Source organism: Malania oleifera, chromosome 8, assembly GCF_029873635.1.
Source record: "Malania oleifera isolate guangnan ecotype guangnan chromosome 8, ASM2987363v1, whole genome shotgun sequence".
In the NCBI taxonomy this organism is placed as follows: Eukaryota; Viridiplantae; Streptophyta; class Magnoliopsida; order Santalales; family Ximeniaceae; genus Malania; species Malania oleifera.
Window position 1 is genome coordinate 12,652,597 of NC_080424.1, and position 17,530 is coordinate 12,670,126.

General features: G+C 36.4%; 5 protein-coding genes across 7 annotated transcripts in view; 2 read left to right on the forward strand and 3 right to left on the reverse strand.

Annotated features, from left to right (window-relative positions):
- Positions 1-17,222, reverse strand: part of LOC131161851 (uncharacterized) — a 48,823-nt gene extending 31,601 nt beyond the window's left edge. For 2 of the 3 annotated variants that reach the window (XM_058117834.1, XM_058117832.1), the window contains exons 1-3: positions 17,132-17,222; positions 16,716-17,005; positions 16,515-16,607 (exon numbers count right to left, since the gene is read on the reverse strand). In XM_058117834.1, coding sequence (XP_057973817.1) covers positions 16,515-16,607; positions 16,716-16,961 — 339 coding nt within the window. In that variant the 5' untranslated portion in view covers positions 16,962-17,005; positions 17,132-17,222. Of the gene's footprint in view, positions 1-16,514; positions 16,608-16,715; positions 17,006-17,099 lie in introns of all 3 variants that reach the window. The other variant, XM_058117833.1, reaches the window with a different exon arrangement.
- Positions 3,013-6,578, forward strand: LOC131161852 (uncharacterized). The gene is made up of 2 exons (XM_058117836.1): positions 3,013-3,632; positions 5,086-6,578. Exon 2 carries the CDS (start codon positions 5,320-5,322, stop codon positions 6,127-6,129), a length of 810 nt encoding a protein of 269 aa, XP_057973819.1. The 5' UTR covers positions 3,013-3,632; positions 5,086-5,319; the 3' UTR covers positions 6,130-6,578.
- Positions 6,962-8,694, forward strand: LOC131161849 (uncharacterized). Its single transcript, XM_058117830.1, has 3 exons — positions 6,962-7,142; positions 7,261-7,336; positions 7,455-8,694. Exons 1-3 carry the CDS (start codon positions 6,984-6,986, stop codon positions 8,558-8,560), a joined length of 1,341 nt encoding a protein of 446 aa, XP_057973813.1. The 5' UTR covers positions 6,962-6,983; the 3' UTR covers positions 8,561-8,694.
- On the reverse strand, positions 9,507-11,190 carry LOC131161848 (uncharacterized). Its single transcript, XM_058117829.1, has 3 exons — positions 11,010-11,190; positions 10,816-10,891; positions 9,507-10,697 (listed from the first exon to the last, which is right to left on the reverse strand). Exons 1-3 carry the CDS (start codon positions 11,166-11,168, stop codon positions 9,592-9,594), a joined length of 1,341 nt encoding a protein of 446 aa, XP_057973812.1. The 5' UTR covers positions 11,169-11,190; the 3' UTR covers positions 9,507-9,591.
- On the reverse strand, positions 11,640-15,173 carry LOC131161850 (uncharacterized). The gene is made up of 2 exons (XM_058117831.1): positions 14,522-15,173; positions 11,640-13,067 (listed from the first exon to the last, which is right to left on the reverse strand). Exon 2 carries the CDS (start codon positions 13,040-13,042, stop codon positions 12,023-12,025), a length of 1,020 nt encoding a protein of 339 aa, XP_057973814.1. The 5' UTR covers positions 13,043-13,067; positions 14,522-15,173; the 3' UTR covers positions 11,640-12,022.
- Positions 17,223-17,530: the final 308 nt, after the last annotated feature.

Here is a 17,530-nt window from a genome sequence, read left to right on the forward strand (position 1 = left end):
AGGAGAGCACGAACAGTGTCCAGAATATGACGAAGTTTTCGTTCGGCTCTACCATTTTGCTAAGAGGTACCTGGACAAGTTAGGTGATGTACGGTGCCATAGGAATGCAAAATGGCTTGAAAAGCATACTAAGTATATTCAAGAGAATTATCAAAATGAAAAATCTTGATACGTTTGGAAAATTGTATTTCAACCATTTTTGCAAAGTTACTATAGAATGGTAGTAATTCATAACAAGATTTCATATGAAAAATCCAACTATAACGAGAATAATCATCAATAAAGATAACAAAATATAAAGATCCACCAATACTAGTAATAGAAGAAGGTCCCCAAACATCAGAATGAATTAATTCAAAAATGTTATTAGTGACAGAACCACTATTATTGAAAGGTAAAGCTAGTTGTTTTCCTAACTAACATTAAGTACAATCAAAATTGTCTTTAGAAACAGAACCTAATAGACCCCTAGAAGCTTGTTGTACCCAAGAAGAGGGTGCATGACCAAGACGAGAATGCCAAAATGCGAGAGAAGGTAAAGAAGAAACCGCAGCAGCTACAGCAGCAACGAAAACAAGAGCAACAAGTGGAAGATGAAGGTTGTCCGCGGGAAACATACGCCCAATTCTAGGACCGGTCCCAAGCTCCTGCCCCCGTACTTGGATCCTACACAATACATCCAGAATAGTCAAAGGTAAGGCGATAACCTAGTTCAACTAATTGTCCCACAAAGAATAAATTATAGGATAGGTTAGGTACATGGAAGACCCTAAGAACTGAAAGGTCGGAGGTCGAAACAGACCCTAGACTATTGTCATGTAAAGTGGAACCATCAGCTATATGAATATATAGAGGGTGTGGTGCAGGGTGAGTTTAGAAAATAAGAATGAGTGAGGTGTTATGTGGTTGCAACAGACAGAATCAAAGAACCAAGATTGAGACTTACCAGGAAAGACCGAGAGAGCAATGGAACAAGATGCATTACCAGCCATACAAATAGCCTGAGCTATTATGTCCTGTAATTCAGTTGAGGAGAGGTGGATAGAGGATCCAGAAGACTGAGATTTAGCTGAGACGGAAGGCATTGGCGGAGTAGACTTAGAATTTGGCAACAACTGCAATAGATTTGTTGCGACGGTAACGAGTCTTAATAGTGTGGCCAGGACGCTTGCAATAGTTGCAGAACTTTTTGTTGGACTGCTTGCGACGATTGCCAAAGCTAGAGGCATCAAACCCTGATTGCAAAGGTTGCTCTGTGGGAGCAAAGGGAGCGATAGCCAGAACATTCAGCTTATTCTGGGCTTGAAGGGTTGCAAGACAAGCATCTTCTCCATCCAACTCATTTACAGCAGTATCAAGAGAGGGAGGAGGACTGCGATTAAGAAGCTAACCTCGAATGGGCTCATAGGCTTTATCAAGTGACATCAAGAACTCATAGAGATGAAATTCATCTCGAACAGCAACACATCGTTGAGCATCTTTTGAGCATACCCAAGTTGGATCAAAAAGGTAAATTTGGTCCCAAAGGAAGCGAAGCTAATCATAGTAGTCATTGATAGATTGCTCTGGTTCTTGCCGAAGTTGATGCAACTCAACCACTAAGTGATATATCATGGATCCGTGAGAAGTGGAAGGCCAACATATCCCATGCAGATTTTGCATCATCAAAGCTGCCCAACAAATTGGAGATGGAAGGAATGGAAGTGTTCCGGAACCAAGTAAGGATCATATGGTTATGACTATCCCATTCAACTATGCGAGCAGTGAATGCAGTAGCTTCTTCTGCTTGCCCCTTGACAGGAATAATGATTGCACCAGCACAATATTGTCAAAGCATGTGACCCTTAAGAATAAGAAAACTGTGCATAGCTTAAGACCAAGATAAATAATTCCTAGTCCCCTCCAATGTAGTATTGATGGGACGAGGAAGAAAAATGTCTTTTTTATCCATTTAGAGGCGCAATATGCAAAAATAAACTGCAAAAATGAAATCTACGCGAAAAACTGGGTAAGGAGAACCTGGTCTGAAAAAATCAACAATGAAAAAGTCAACGGTCAACACTCAGGCCAACGATCAACAATGCTGACATGGCGAGTGCGTGGGTGCGTGTAGCGTGTGTAGACAACAGGCGGGCATGTGGACTTTGAAGCAGAACACAGCGACGGCACATGCGGGTGCGTGCGAGCTCCAATAACGTCCTGGTTTCCACCGATGCGTAGATTGGCGAACTACGATCTTGATGGTACCTACAGAAGCTTAATTGGAATGATGAGCACGGCGGCGACAGAGGATGCAGTGGTTTGTGGTGTGGTTCCTTGACGGCGGCAGAAGCGTTATAGGAAAGGAACAACACCAAGAAAACAAGACTGCTAAGAAAAGGTTAGAGTAGTGGCTCTAATACCATTGTCTAATCCCTCTATTTACAGACACTTGATTGGCAGCCTAGTTTATCTCACTGTCACACATCCAGACATCTCCTATGTTGTTCACCAGGTGAGCCGATATCTGTCTCCTCCACGTTCGACTCACTATGCTGCTTTTCTGCACATTCTTCGATATCCAAAGGGCACTCTCTTCCATGGTCTTTTCTACTCTGCTCAATCTCCGCTTTTTCTCCATGCATTCTCTGATGCTAATTGGGCAAGAGATCCCACTAATCGCACGTCGACCACTGGTTATTGTTTTCTTCTTGGCACTTCTCTGATTTCTTGGCGAACTAAGAAACAAACCCTTGTGCCCCACTCTAATACTGAAGCAGAATATCGTGCCCTTGCTGATACCACATCTGAGCTCCTTTGGCTACAATGGCTACTCAAGGACTTAGGTGTGTCCACATCCTTTGCTACTCCTCTTTATTGTGACAATCAAAGTGTCATTCACATTGCTCACAATGATGTCTTCCATGAACGGACTAAACACATTGAAATTGATTCATTTTATCCGTTATCATCTTGTCCATGGTGCTCTCAAGCATGGTTTTAAATAACGGCCGTTACGTAGCGTAACGGCCGATACGTAACGGAAATCAGAGGGCCCGAAACCGATACGGGCCGATATCGCGGTTCGGAAAAAATTCACGGCCGTAACGGCCGTTACGGAGGCGTAACGGCACGTAACGGCCGATACTCCAACGTTACATGTCGTAACGTCCGTTACGGACCGTTACATGGCCGACAGGTAGCATATTCGCTGACGGGCAGCAGGCAGCAACGCTGCTTTCCCCCTCTCCCCAGTCCCCACACCCATCTGCCATTCAAAGGCTAAAAAGGAAAGTTACAAACTGACCTTGAAAATTTGTTGGCCTTCGGCAATAAGAAGGCTTCGAGGCTACCGAGCAGATCTACTCAGAATTGCAGACTTGCAGTTCCAGGCTTCCAGTTCCAGCAACTTGGCGAGTCACCGGCGACGGAAAAAGGTCTGCAGCAGCTCCGCCAGTCATCGCAGTCGGCACCTTCCTCCGCCAGTCGTCGCAGTCGCACCAGCCAGCCTCTCGATTTCAGCTTCGGAGACTCGGAGCTTGGAGTCATCGCTGGCTCGCTGCTTTTGCTTCGCTCCTTCGACTGTTCGAGGCTCCTCTGAGTTCCCTCGAATCCCTCCTCTCTCTCGGTCTGACTCGACTACAGGCCTCAGCGTATGAGACACTCTAACACCCACAGCACTTTTCATTATGTTTTTTTTGTTTTTTAAATTATATTTTGTTGCACCACAGGCCACAGCCCTTTTCATTCCTTTCATTCTGTTTATTTTTTAAAATTATATTTTGTTGTAAAATAGGTTTGTTAAATTGAATTAAAAAAAAAGTAATTTAATAGAGTAAAAAATTAGAAATCATTAATAATTATGTAAAATAAAATTTTCTTAATTTATAAATATTTTAATTGTATTATATTTTTTAAAAGATAATTATGAAAATTAATTCCATGACATAGCAAGCAATTATTAATATTATATAATTAATATTTTTTAAGGTTAGTAAATAATTAATATTTACCAATAATAATTGAAGCCTTTTTTATAATAATATTTGAATATCAATAATCCACTACTGCATTCACCATCTAAACAAAGCATTAAAATAATGTATGTACACAAGACATCCATGTGATGGCATTTTATATTATCTAGGCTTAATTGAGCTCTATTTTTCACCATTCTTAAAGAATTCCAAGGAATACTCTGCACAATTATTATAATATTTAGTCTTAGGATTTGCCAAACTTATAGAAATAAAATTAATTCATGGCACCAATTGGCTAACATACTATTTATGTCAGCTGGATAAAGTGGTCATTTGATAAAGAAGATATCATATTCACTCCCATCTATTGAAAAAATATTAAATAATATTCATATTATAAAAGAAAAAAAAATTAAATAACATCTGTCACCCATTTTATGTTACATGTGTATCTACTTGCCATTTCTTGAGTAGGTTGACCCTGTTTATTAATATTTTTTAAGTTTTAAAACATTATTTTGACCTTAAATTTAAAATTAGGTAAAATAAATGTTTACATCTATTTTTTGTTTTTAGTTATCAAATAAAGTAAAAATTAATAACTTAATAAAAAAAAATTAATCTAATAGTTAATACATTAATAAATTTGATTTTTACTAATTACTACTAGAATTTGTAGAAAATTTTAATTTTAATCCATATACTGAGAAAATGTTTACAAATTAAATAGTCAATTTGTCATGTATGGATCTCTATTTGTGTTGCTATGATGTATATGAAAATAGAGTAAAAATCTTTTTCACCTGTTAATTTCTTATAGTTATAAATGAAAATAAAATCAAGCTATAAAAAATAATGAAAATATCTTTTTAAAGATAAAGGAATATATTTTTTTTGTAATAAAATATCTAATATTTTATAATTTTGTTTATTTAAATATAAAAATAATAAACATTACTTATTATTTTTAATCAAATATTATACTTATTTTTACGTAATAAGTATTTAAAATTAGGACTATTTAGTACTTATTATTTAATATTTACTAAATTACTAATTATATTATTCCTGTCATTGTAGGAAGGTTGTAAGTTGTAACTTTGTATTTTCTTTATATTTTGTGTAGAGATCATCAAATTAAGTCTATCAATATGTCACGTGATAGAGGAAATGAAAACTTACCTAGTGAAGATATTGGATGGCATTTTGGTACTGCGGTAGACGGTAATAGACATGTTATTATGTGTAAATTATGTGGGAAGATAATCAAAGGGGGCATTACACGCTTGAAACAACACTTGGCACATAAAAGGGTCAAGTAGCTGGATGCTCAAATGTGACCACACAAGTAAGAGAACAAATGATGAAACATCTACAACAGTATGCTGAGAAGAAAAGAGATAAACAAAAAAGGCAAGAAGAAGCAGAAGCCCAAATTAGAGGAGATTTTGAGAATTTGAGCGATGAAGAAGACTTGGAAGAAGAAAGTATGAGATTTGCTCGACAAGAAAGCATGCGATCACAACAACAATGGGAAGATAGACAAAGATTTCGAGCAAGAACAACTGGAAGGGGTAATATTTATGAAAAGGGAGGCGGCTCTGGCAGTGGTGCTACCAGTGGTTTCAATAGAGCAGGAGCTCGATCTTATAGTGGTCGAGAAGCTGGAGGTAGTGGACGACAATGGATCAATCCTGATGCCCCTGAAGCTAGACTAAAGGCAATGGATCCTATTTTAGAAAGAAGCAAGAGTGCGAAACAACCAAAACTCAACACAAAGTTACTGAAAGGTTTAAGAAGTAAATTAGGAAAAGCGGTTGGAAAATTCCTAATTTATAATCGGATTCCAGCGAATGTAGCTGACTCTCCATTTATGCAGCCTATGCTTGATATTGCTGCAGAGGTTGGAAAGGGGGTGAAGGGTCCATCACCCTATGAGATATCTGAAATTTATTTGGAGCAAGAGTATCAAGAAATGAAAAATTATATAGCTTCTTTTGCTGGAATTTGGAAGGAAAGAGGTGTAACACTTATGTGTGATGGTTGGTCAGGACCAACTAGAAAACACATTATAAACTTTTTAGTTTATTGTGATAGAGGCACCGTGTTTCATAAATCAGTTGATGCCTCTGATGTGCCAAGCAGAACAGCTGAATATTATTTCAGGTAATTTTCTAATTTTAATTGTATATACAAATAGTATTATGGACTTGCATGTTTTTAATTAAATAGTAGTAATTATTGAATATATAATTTCATTTCAGATTAATGGATGAGGTGGTTGAAGAAATTGGAGAGGAGAATGTTGTCCAAGTAGTGACTGATAATGAAGCTGCAATGAAGGCAGGAGGAAAATTATTAATGCAGAAGAGACCCAATCTCTATTGGACAGCATGTGCAGCTCATTGCATAGACCTTATTCTTGAAGATATTGGTAAGAAAAGTAACGTGAAGAAGGTCTTAGAAGATGCAAGAACAATAACCTCATTTATTTACAACCACACATGGACAGTGAATTTCATGAAGAAATTCACAAATAATAGAGAGTTACTTCGCCCTGCCATCACTCGATTTGCCACAAATTTCATTGCTTTGGAGACTATTGTCAGGCATAAACAAGCACTAAGGGAAATGTTTACATCTGATGCTTGGAAAAACTCAAGGTTTGGAATGGCAAAATTAGGCCCAGCATATGATTCAAAGAAAATTATCTTAGGCAAAGAGTTTTGGCAAAAGGCCTCTGATATAATTAAAGTGCAAGAACCCTTGGTGAAAGTTCTTAAATTGGTTGATGGTGATGAAAAACCAACCATGGGCTTCATATACGAGGCAATTGATAGGGCGAAGTTGGCCATTCAAAAAGATTGCCGGTTTTACAAAGACTATTGGAAAATTATTGACAACCGGTGGAGTTTTCAGTTGCACCAAGATTTGCACGCTGCTGGTAAGTGTAAATCAAATACAATTTCTTATTATTTTAACTTTTAAATTATGCATAGTTGCATTAGAAAACTATTGATTAATATGTTTCTAAATTTAATTGTAGGGTATTTTTTGAACCCACAATTTCTTTATGGTGCCCCACCCTCTCCTGAAGTTGCTAGAGAAGTCATGGATGGAGTTAAAAAAGTGATAACCAAGTTGGTACCCGATATAGATACTCAAATTCGGGCTATTAATCAAGTAAGTATTTGTTCCATTAAATTGAATAATGAATTGTTCTAGTATTCTGTAATACTTTCAAGAATAATTATTAATACATCTAATTAATTAATTATATTTCACAATCATCATTTTTTAGTTGTTGCTATATCGAGATAGGCAGGAGACTTTTGGAACCCCGTTGGCTCAAAGGGCAGTGAAACAAACAAATCCTGGTAAATATGGCTATATAGCTAAATAATGGAAAATTACTCTATTTTCTCTCTTTGTGTTCAAATTTGACTTTTGAAATACGCTATACTAACATAAAACTCTTTTTAATTATTCATGCAGCTGAATGGTGGATTCATTATGGCTTGTGTGCTCCTGAGCTCCAAAGAATAGCAATTAGAGTTCTTAGCCAGACCACATCAGCTTCGAACTGTGAGCGTAATTGGAGCACCTTTAGCCTCATCCATACGAAAACAAGAAATAGATTAAAGTATATGAGACTACAAAAACTTGTTTTCGTACATTACAACATGAGGTTAAAGTTAAGACGTACAATGAGAAGAAGCCAACGAGAAATTGAAGAGGGTTTCAATCCTATCAATTTGGACTACATTTTCGAAGAAGATGATCCTTTAAGTCAATGGTTAGAGGAGAGAGAGACACCACTACTCGATGGTCAGGACAATTCAAATTGGTTAAATGAAGAGGTTGGTGGTACTACAGAAGGAGGTGATCAACCACCAATAAACGCGCATGATGATTCAGGTTCAAGCCCTGAACGTACACAAAGTGATGACAATCTTGGTTTGAGCCCACCAAGTGATGATAATGGTAATAGTGGTGCTGGAGCTGGGGTTGGGGGGGGTGGCAGTGGTGGTGGTGGAGGCGGCGGTGTAGAATATAATTATGGATATGATACAGGGACATCATTTGGAAGGGATATATATCCTTCTGATCCTTATGGACTACATGACATACCTGAAAATTATGACTTGGGTATTCCTCCAGGGAACCAATCTTCACAACCCAGGAGAAGGAGGAGTGCTCGTGGTGACCCTAGCGATTCTACTGAAGATTCATATGGTGTGGTTCGTAGTTTTGGCGACTTTGGTTTAGATGGTTCATCATCACAATCATTTGGATCTCATCCAGCATATCCACATTATGCATCTCGTGACTCACATTTTTATCCCAGTGGATTAGGAATCTCAGGATCTAGTGAGTCTTCTTCTACACACTACCCAGAGCCAGCCCCTGCCCCAACTTATAGACATTATTCAGGAGAATTTTCATCAACAGTACATTTTCAAGAGCAACAACAAAATGATGCAAACTTGGGTTCATTCAACTATGTATTTCCACAAGGATGGGGAGATAATTTCCCATCCCAATCTCAAGATACAGATGCAAATTATGAAGACCCTCCACGTCATTCTTTTTGGTGGTGACATGTGTTATATTATAAATTTGTAATATTGTATTCATGTATTTTCAATTATTTATTGATATTTGATATTAATCACTTTTTAAATTCATGTATGTGTAATGTGTATATTGAGTATTAAGTCTATTGAGTATTGATTCATTTTTAGTAACTTTATGACTTAAATTAATTGATTCTTATATTTCTACATCTTTTTACTCATTAAAGTAATGTAAACTATAAAAAAATATGCTTTTTTTTGTAAACAGCGCACTAAAATTAATATAAAAATCATAATGCCTATTAAAAAGCATTTGTAGGTTGAATGAAAGCCTTCAAAATTCATTAAAAATCATGTATTAATGGATTTCATGCTTATTTTTTAATTTTCGCATGGTTGTGCATGCGTGAAAAAAATTCACGACCGTTACGCCCGCTTCCCGTTACGTAACACCCGCGTCTCCCGTGACCCGCGACACCCGCGACCGTTTCGCGACGTTACCCGCGACCGCGATTTCGAACCATGTTTAGAAGAAACTGAGAAGAGCTTGAGAGCATGGTTCGAAATCGCGGTCGCGGGTAACGTCGCGAAACGGTCGCGGGTGTCGCGGGTCACGGGAGACGCGGGTGTTACGTAACGGGAAGCGGGCGTAACGGTCGTGAATTTTTTTCACGCATGCACAACCATGCGAAAATTAAAAAATAAGCATGAAATCCATTAATACATGATTTTTAATGAATTTTGAAGGCTTTCATTCAACCTACAAATGCTTTTTAATAGGCATTATGATTTTTATATTAATTTTAGTGCGCTGTTTACAAAAAAAAGCATATTTTTTTATAGTTTACATTACTTTAATGAGTAAAAAGATGTAGAAATATAAGAATCAATTAATTTAAGTCATAAAGTTACTAAAAATGAATCAATACTCAATAGACTTAATACTCAATATACACATTACACATACATGAATTTAAAAAGTGATTAATATCAAATATCAATAAATAATTGAAAATACATGAATACAATATTACAAATTTATAATATAACACATGTCACCACCAAAAAGAATGACGTGGAGGGTCTTCATAATTTGCATCTGTATCTTGAGATTGGGATGGGAAATTATCTCCCCATCCTTGTGGAAATACATAGTTGAATGAACCCAAGTTTGCATCATTTTGTTGTTGCTCTTGAAAATGTACTGTTGATGAAAATTCTCCTGAATAATGTCTATAAGTTGGGGCAGGGGCTGGCTCTGGGTAGTGTGTAGAAGAAGACTCACTAGATCCTGAGATTCCTAATCCACTGGGATAAAAATGTGAGTCACGAGATGCATAATGTGGATATGCTGGATGAGATCCAAATGATTGTGATGATGAACCATCTAAACCAAAGTCGCCAAAACTACGAACCACACCATATGAATCTTCAGTAGAATCGCTAGGGTCACCACGAGCACTCCTCCTTCTCCTGGGTTGTGAAGATTGGTTCCCTGGAGGAATACCCAAGTCATAATTTTCAGGTATGTCATGTAGTCCATAAGGATCAGAAGGATATATATCCCTTCCAAATGATGTCCCTGTATCATATCCATAATTATATTCTACACCGCCGCCTCCACCACCACCACTGCCACCCCCCCCAACCCCAGCTCCAGCACCACTATTACCATTATCATCACTTGGTGGGCTCAAACCAAGATTGTCATCACTTTGTGTACGTTCAGGGCTTGAACCTGAATCATCATGCGCGTTTATTGGTGGTTGATCACCTCCTTCTGTAGTACCACCAACCTCTTCATTTAACCAATTTGAATTGTCCTGACCATCGAGTAGTGGTGTCTCTCTCTCCTCTAACCATTGACTTAAAGGATCATCTTCTTCGAAAATGTAGTCCAAATTGATAGGATTGAAACCCTCTTCAATTTCTCGTTGGCTTCTTCTCATTGTACGTCTTAACTTTAACCTCATGTTGTAATGTACGAAAACAAGTTTTTGTAGTCTCATATACTTTAATCTATTTCTTGTTTTCGTATGGATGAGGCTAAAGGTGCTCCAATTACGCTCACAGTTCGAAGCTGATGTGGTCTGGCTAAGAACTCTAATTGCTATTCTTTGGAGCTCAGGAGCACACAAGCCATAATGAATCCACCATTCAGCTGCATGAATAATTAAAAAGAGTTTTATGTTAGTATAGCGTATTTCAAAAGTCAAATTTGAACACAAAGAGAGAAAATAGAGTAATTTTCCATTATTTAGCTATATAGCCATATTTACCAGGATTTGTTTGTTTCACTGCCCTTTGAGCCAACGGGGTTCCAAAAGTCTCCTGCCTATCTCGATATAGCAACAACTAAAAAATGATGATTGTGAAATATAATTAATTAATTAGATGTATTAATAATTATTCTTGAAAGTATTACAGAATACTAGAACAATTCATTATTCAATTTAATGGAACAAATACTTACTTGATTAATAGCCCGAATTTGAGTATCTATATCGGGTACCAACTTGGTTATCACTTTTTTAACTCCATCCATGACTTCTCTAGCAACTTCAGGAGAGGGTGGGGCACCATAAAGAAATTGTGGGTTCAAAAAATACCCTACAATTAAATTTAGAAACATATTAATCAATAGTTTTCTAATGCAACTATGCATAATTTAAAAGTTAAAATAATAAGAAATTGTATTTGATTTACACTTACCAGCAGCGTGCAAATCTTGGTGCAACTGAAAACTCCACCGGTTGTCAATAATTTTCCAATAGTCTTTGTAAAACCGGCAATCTTTTTGAATGGCCAACTTCGCCCTATCAATTGCCTCGTATATGAAGCCCATGGTTGGTTTTTCATCACCATCAACCAATTTAAGAACTTTCACCAAGGGTTCTTGCACTTTAATTATATCAGAGGCCTTTTGCCAAAACTCTTTGCCTAAGATAATTTTCTTTGAATCATATGCTGGGCCTAATTTTGCCATTCCAAACCTTGAGTTTTTCCAAGCATCAGATGTAAACATTTCCCTTAGTGCTTGTTTATGCCTGACAATAGTCTCCAAAGCAATGAAATTTGTGGCAAATCGAGTGATGGCAGGGCGAAGTAACTCTCTATTATTTGTGAATTTCTTCATGAAATTCACTGTCCATGTGTGGTTGTAAATAAATGAGGTTATTGTTCTTGCATCTTCTAAGACCTTCTTCACGTTACTTTTCTTACCAATATCTTCAAGAATAAGGTCTATGCAATGAGCTGCACATGCTGTCCAATAGAGATTGGGTCTCTTCTGCATTAATAATTTTCCTCCTGCCTTCATTGCAGCTTCATTATCAGTCACTACTTGGACAACATTCTCCTCTCCAATTTCTTCAACCACCTCATCCATTAATCTGAAATGAAATTATATATTCAATAATTACTACTATTTAATTAAAAACATGCAAGTCCATAATACTATTTGTATATACAATTAAAATTAGAAAATTACCTGAAATAATATTCAGCTGTTCTGCTTGGCACATCAGAGGCATCAACTGATTTATGAAACACGGTGCCTCTATCACAATAAACTAAAAAGTTTATAATGTGTTTTCTAGTTGGTCCTGACCAACCATCACACATAAGTGTTACACCTCTTTCCTTCCAAATTCCAGCAAAAGAAGCTATATAATTTTTCATTTCTTGATACTCTTGCTCCAAATAAATTTCAGATATCTCATAGGGTGATGGACCCTTCACCCCCTTTCCAACCTCTGCAGCAATATCAAGCATAGGCTGCATAAATGGAGAGTCAGCTACATTCGCTGGAATCCGATTATAAATTAGGAATTTTCCAACCGCTTTTCCTAATTTACTTCTTAAACCTTTCAGTAACTTTGTGTTGAGTTTTGGTTGTTTCGCACTCTTGCTTCTTTCTAAAATAGGATCCATTGCCTTTAGTCTAGCTTCAGGGGCATCAGGATTGATCCATTGTCGTCCACTACCTCCAGCTTCTCGACCACTATAAGATCGAGCTCCTGCTCTATTGAAACCACTGGTAGCACCACTGCCAGAGCCGCCTCCCTTTTCATAAATATTACCCCTTCCAGTTGTTCTTGCTCGAAATCTTTGTCTATCTTCCCATTGTTGTTGTGATCGCATGCTTTCTTGTCGAGCAAATCTCATACTTTCTTCTTCCAAGTCTTCTTCATCGCTCAAATTCTCAAAATCTCCTCTAATTTGGGCTTCTGCTTCTTCTTGCCTTTTTTGTTTATCTCTTTTCTTCTCAGCATACTGTTGTAGATGTTTCATCATTTGTTCTCTTACTTGTGTGGTCACATTTGAGCATCCAGCTACTTGACCCTTTTTATGTGCCAAGTGTTGTTTCAAGCGTGTAATGCCCCCTTTGATTATCTTCCCACATAATTTACACATAATAACATGTCTATTACCGTCTACCGCAGTACCAAAATGCCATCCAATATCTTCACTAGGTAAGTTTTCATTTCCTCTATCACGTGACATATTGATAGACTTAATTTGATGATCTCTACACAAAATATAAAGAAAATACAAAGTTACAACTTACAACCTTCCTACAATGACAGGAATAATATAATTAGTAATTTAGTAAATATTAAATAATAAGTACTAAATAGTCCTAATTTTAAATACTTATTACGTAAAAATAAGTATAATATTTGATTAAAAATAATAAGTAATGTTTATTATTTTTATATTTAAATAAACAAAATTATAAAATATTAGATATTTTATTACAAAAAAAATATATTCCTTTATCTTTAAAAAGATATTTTCATTATTTTTTATAGCTTGATTTTATTTTCATTTATAACTATAAGAAATTAACAGGTGAAAAAGATTTTTACTCTATTTTCATATACATCATAGCATCACAAATAGAGATCCATACATTACAAATTGACTATTTAATTTTTTAAACATTTTCTCAGTATATGGATTAAAATTAAAATTTTCTACAAATTCTAGTAGTAATTAGTAAAAATCAAATTTATTAATGTATTAACTATTAGATTAATTTTTTTTTATTAAGTTATTAATTTTTACTTTATTTGATAACTAAAAACAAAAAATAGATGTAAACATTTATTTTACCTAATTTTAAATTTAAGGTCAAAATAATGTTTTAAAACTTAAAAAATATTAATAAACAGGGTCAACCTACTCAAGAAATGGCAAGTAGATACACATGTAACATAAAATGGGTGACAGATGTTATTTAATTTTTTTTTCTTTTATAATATGAATATTATTTAATATTTTTTCAATAGATGGGAGTGAATATGATATCTTCTTTATCAAAATGACCACTTTATCCAGCTGACATAAATAGTATGTTAGCCAATTGGTGCCATGAATTAATTTTATTTCTATAAGTTTGGCAAATCCTAAGACTAAATATTATAATAATTGTGCAGAGTATTCCTTGGAATTCTTTAAGAATGGTGAAAAATAGAGCTCAATTAAGCCTAGATAATATAAAATGCCATCACATGGATGTCTTGTGTACATACATTATTTTAATGCTTTGTTTAGATGGTGAATGCAGTAGTGGATTATTGATATTCAAATATTATTATAAAAAAGGCTTCAATTATTATTGGTAAATATTAATTATTTACTAACCTTAAAAAATATTAATTATATAATATTAATAATTGCTTGCTATGTCATGGAATTAATTTTCATAATTATCTTTTAAAAAATATAATACAATTAAAATATTTATAAATTAAGAAAATTTTATTTTACATAATTATTAATGATTTCTAATTTTTTACTCTATTAAATTACTTTTTTTTAATTCAATTTAACAAACCTATTTTACAACAAAATATAATTTTAAAAAATAAACAGAATGAAAGGAATGAAAAGGGCTGTGGCCTGTGGTGCAACAAAATATAATTTAAAAAACAAAAAAAACATAATGAAAAGTGCTGTGGGTGTTAGAGTGTCTCATACGCTGAGGCCTGTAGTCGAGTCAGACCGAGAGAGAGGAGGGATTCGAGGGAACTCAGAGGAGCCTCGAACAGTCGAAGGAGCGAAGCAAAAGCAGCGAGCCAGCGATGACTCCAAGCTCCGAGTCTCCGAAGCTGAAATCGAGAGGCTGGCTGGTGCGACTGCGACGACTGGCGGAGGAAGGTGCCGACTGCGATGACTGGCGGAGCTGCTGCAGACCTTTTTCCGTCGCCGGTGACTCGCCAAGTTGCTGGAACTGGAAGCCTGGAACTGCAAGTCTGCAATTCTGAGTAGATCTGCTCGGTAGCCTCGAAGCCTTCTTATTGCCGAAGGCCAACAAATTTTCAAGGTCAGTTTGTAACTTTCCTTTTTAGCCTTTGAATGGCAGATGGGTGTGGGGACTGGGGAGAGGGGGAAAGCAGCGTTGCTGCCTGCTGCCCGTCAGCGAATATGCTACCTGTCGGCCATGTAACGGTCCGTAACGGACGTTACGACATGTAACGTTGGAGTATCGGCCGTTACGTGCCGTTACGCCTCCGTAACGGCCGTTACGGCCGTGAATTTTTTCCGAACCGCGATATCGGCCCGTATCGGTTTCGGGCCCTCTGATTTCCGTTACGTATCGGCCGTTACGCTACGTAACGGCCGTTATTTAAAACCATGCTTCTAAAGATCAGTTTGCAAATATCTTCACCAAGTCACATCAAAGGGACGTCATCGTGCTTTGGTTGACAACCTCAAGTTGGTCTCCCACCCACCTTTAGTTTGAGGGGGGCTATTAACGTGTATTAGGCTTTGGACTAAAGCCCAACCCTTATTTATTTGTACTACACTCTTATTACTTGTACTGTACTTGTACTGCTTGTACTACACTCATATTACTTGTACAGCACTCCTATTTACTTGTACAGCACTCCGTGCCTCCTATATAAATAGGCACCCATGTATACTCTTAAACACAAGAAATACAACAATACTTGTCCAATCTTTCTAACACGGTCAAACCAAACTCATTTTAAAACCCCACAAACAGCCATTTTTATTCCTTTTATTTTAGCACAATTGTATTTCATTCCTTCTCTACATCAATTCTATGCTTAAAAAAAATGAAAAGAAAACAAAAGTTTTGATTTTTTGATGCCTCATAAAACCATTCTTCACTATTTGAAGAGTATAGTGTTCTAACACTCAAAAAATGGGGTGGAACACTACTCAGATATGGTGATGCAGTGATACTCACATTTCTCTGTGTTGTTAAGATTCAAAGCTTGGTTTTTTAGTAGTTTGTCCAAATATTTATCAGTTACATTTAGGTTTTATTTTTTTATTTTATTTTTTTGCTTTTTAATTAGAGAAAGTGTATGCATGAAATATGAAATTTTTTATTGCTAATAAACACCAAAAGTTCATTTTTCTCTATTATTTTCCTTGATTTGTTACCTTAAAGAACATAATGTTAGTTTTTAATAATTTTTCTTGACTCTTTCCCTTACCTTTTATTGTTTGGACTCTTTAGAGAAAGCATACACATGAAAAAGAATTTTTACTCTTAAAATTTTAATTGTGTTTTAGTATTTTGTTGCATTAAGCAGTATATGCATTTGAGGTCAGATTTTGAAAATTGGTAACAAATCTTACAATTCCATTCGATTCTCAATTCCTAAAATTAGGATTTTGATTCATAATTTGAATCTTGATTCGAAAACTTTACTTTTATGTGCATTTATTTAATTAGTAATTTACTTGGTGGTAGTTGAGGTTGCTGGAGCTGCCAATATGAGATTAAAGCCTCAGCTAAATGTTTCCCAGTGCTCGCTATATATTATCGACCAAGCAAGGAGGCAGCCAATCGTCAAATCAAATATCAGCTTTGCTCAGTTTTTTAGGTTTGACAGAAACCATTTAGCAAATAGATAGAGAAATTTTGAGGCAGACTACAATATTTTTCACAGACAGTGCTATAAGTGAAATTCAAAAAAGCCCACTAACGACTAACCTGATGAACAATATCAGGCCTGTAATCGGCAGGGTTTTTGTTATTTCTCCGCAAAAAATTGGAATGATCTTCCGAGTTCAAAATCTGGTAACTCTGCATAGAGAATCAAAGACAGTAAGATCAAAGAGAGCTTCCGAACGGTTATGAAACATCAATCCTTAAGAAATCCCAACAAGCAGCCATCTGCTCCAATTTATTCACCTTTCCGACTTTAGCAACTTCCAAAGAAGCCCTCTCAAGAACAAAGATTGCCCCTGCCTTAGAGCTCTGGTCATATGTAACAACTGGAATACCCGGAAGCTCATCGACGGTCTGTTCGGCGTTGGGCTCATCATGGGTATCTATCGTTGCCTTCTCCTCTTCAATCATTTGTTCCATTTCTTCTCTGTCATAGTTCTCCTCCCGCTTCTTTCGCTTCTGCCCTTTCATTCTATGATGCCGCACCATTTTCTGCTTCACCAGAAGTTCCCTTGATGTAACGAAGCTTTTATCTGCGAAAATGAGACACATAAAAACAAAATTAAACAAAAATGAACAGGATTGCAGAGAGAGAGAGAGAGAGACTGCAAGAGAGAGCGAGAGAACCCTAGATTTGCAGAGTAGGAGTGTAGCCGTACCTGAGACCTGAGACGCAGGCGGGGTAAGGGCTGGGTAGGGCTTCCAGAGTACCAGAAGGCACTAACTCTCTTTATATTTATTTATTTTTTTGGGTCCCGGAGAGTTTTTTCCCGTTTTATAATTAAAAAGAAATAAAATATAAAATAACACTCTAATTGGAAAATTTTTTCCCAAAATAATGCTCACGTAATCTCGCAGTTTCATGCTACGAGATTTAAACTGATGGCCACTCTATTTTCGACGCGTGGCAAAGAGAGAAACAGGGGGCAAGTGACGTGTGGCGACGCTTGAAGAAATCTAGCAACTCCAAGCTGCGAGATTTAATGAGCCATTAAACCGAAACGTGACGCGTGGCTGGGAGATTAAATGAGGTATTGAACTGATGGTGACACGTGGCG

Excerpts from the sequence above, each read along its gene's own strand:
- LOC131161850 (XM_058117831.1), bottom strand. The coding sequence starts at position 13,042 with ATGTCACGTGATAGAGGAAATGAAAACTTACCTAGTGAAGATATTGGA.
- LOC131161848 (XM_058117829.1), bottom strand. The coding sequence starts at position 11,168 with ATGTTTCTAAATTTAATTGTAGGGTATTTTTTGAACCCACAATTTCTT. Across the intron at positions 10,892-11,009 it reads AAATTCGGGCTATTAATCAA|TTGTTGCTATATCGAGATAG; the intron begins GTAAGTATTTGT and ends ATCATTTTTTAG. Across the intron at positions 10,698-10,815 it reads AGTGAAACAAACAAATCCTG|CTGAATGGTGGATTCATTAT; the intron begins GTAAATATGGCT and ends TTATTCATGCAG.
- LOC131161849 (XM_058117830.1), top strand. The coding sequence starts at position 6,984 with ATGTTTCTAAATTTAATTGTAGGGTATTTTTTGAACCCACAATTTCTT. Across the intron at positions 7,143-7,260 it reads AAATTCGGGCTATTAATCAA|TTGTTGCTATATCGAGATAG; the intron begins GTAAGTATTTGT and ends ATCATTTTTTAG. Across the intron at positions 7,337-7,454 it reads AGTGAAACAAACAAATCCTG|CTGAATGGTGGATTCATTAT; the intron begins GTAAATATGGCT and ends TTATTCATGCAG.
- LOC131161852 (XM_058117836.1), top strand. The coding sequence starts at position 5,320 with ATGATGAAACATCTACAACAGTATGCTGAGAAGAAAAGAGATAAACAA.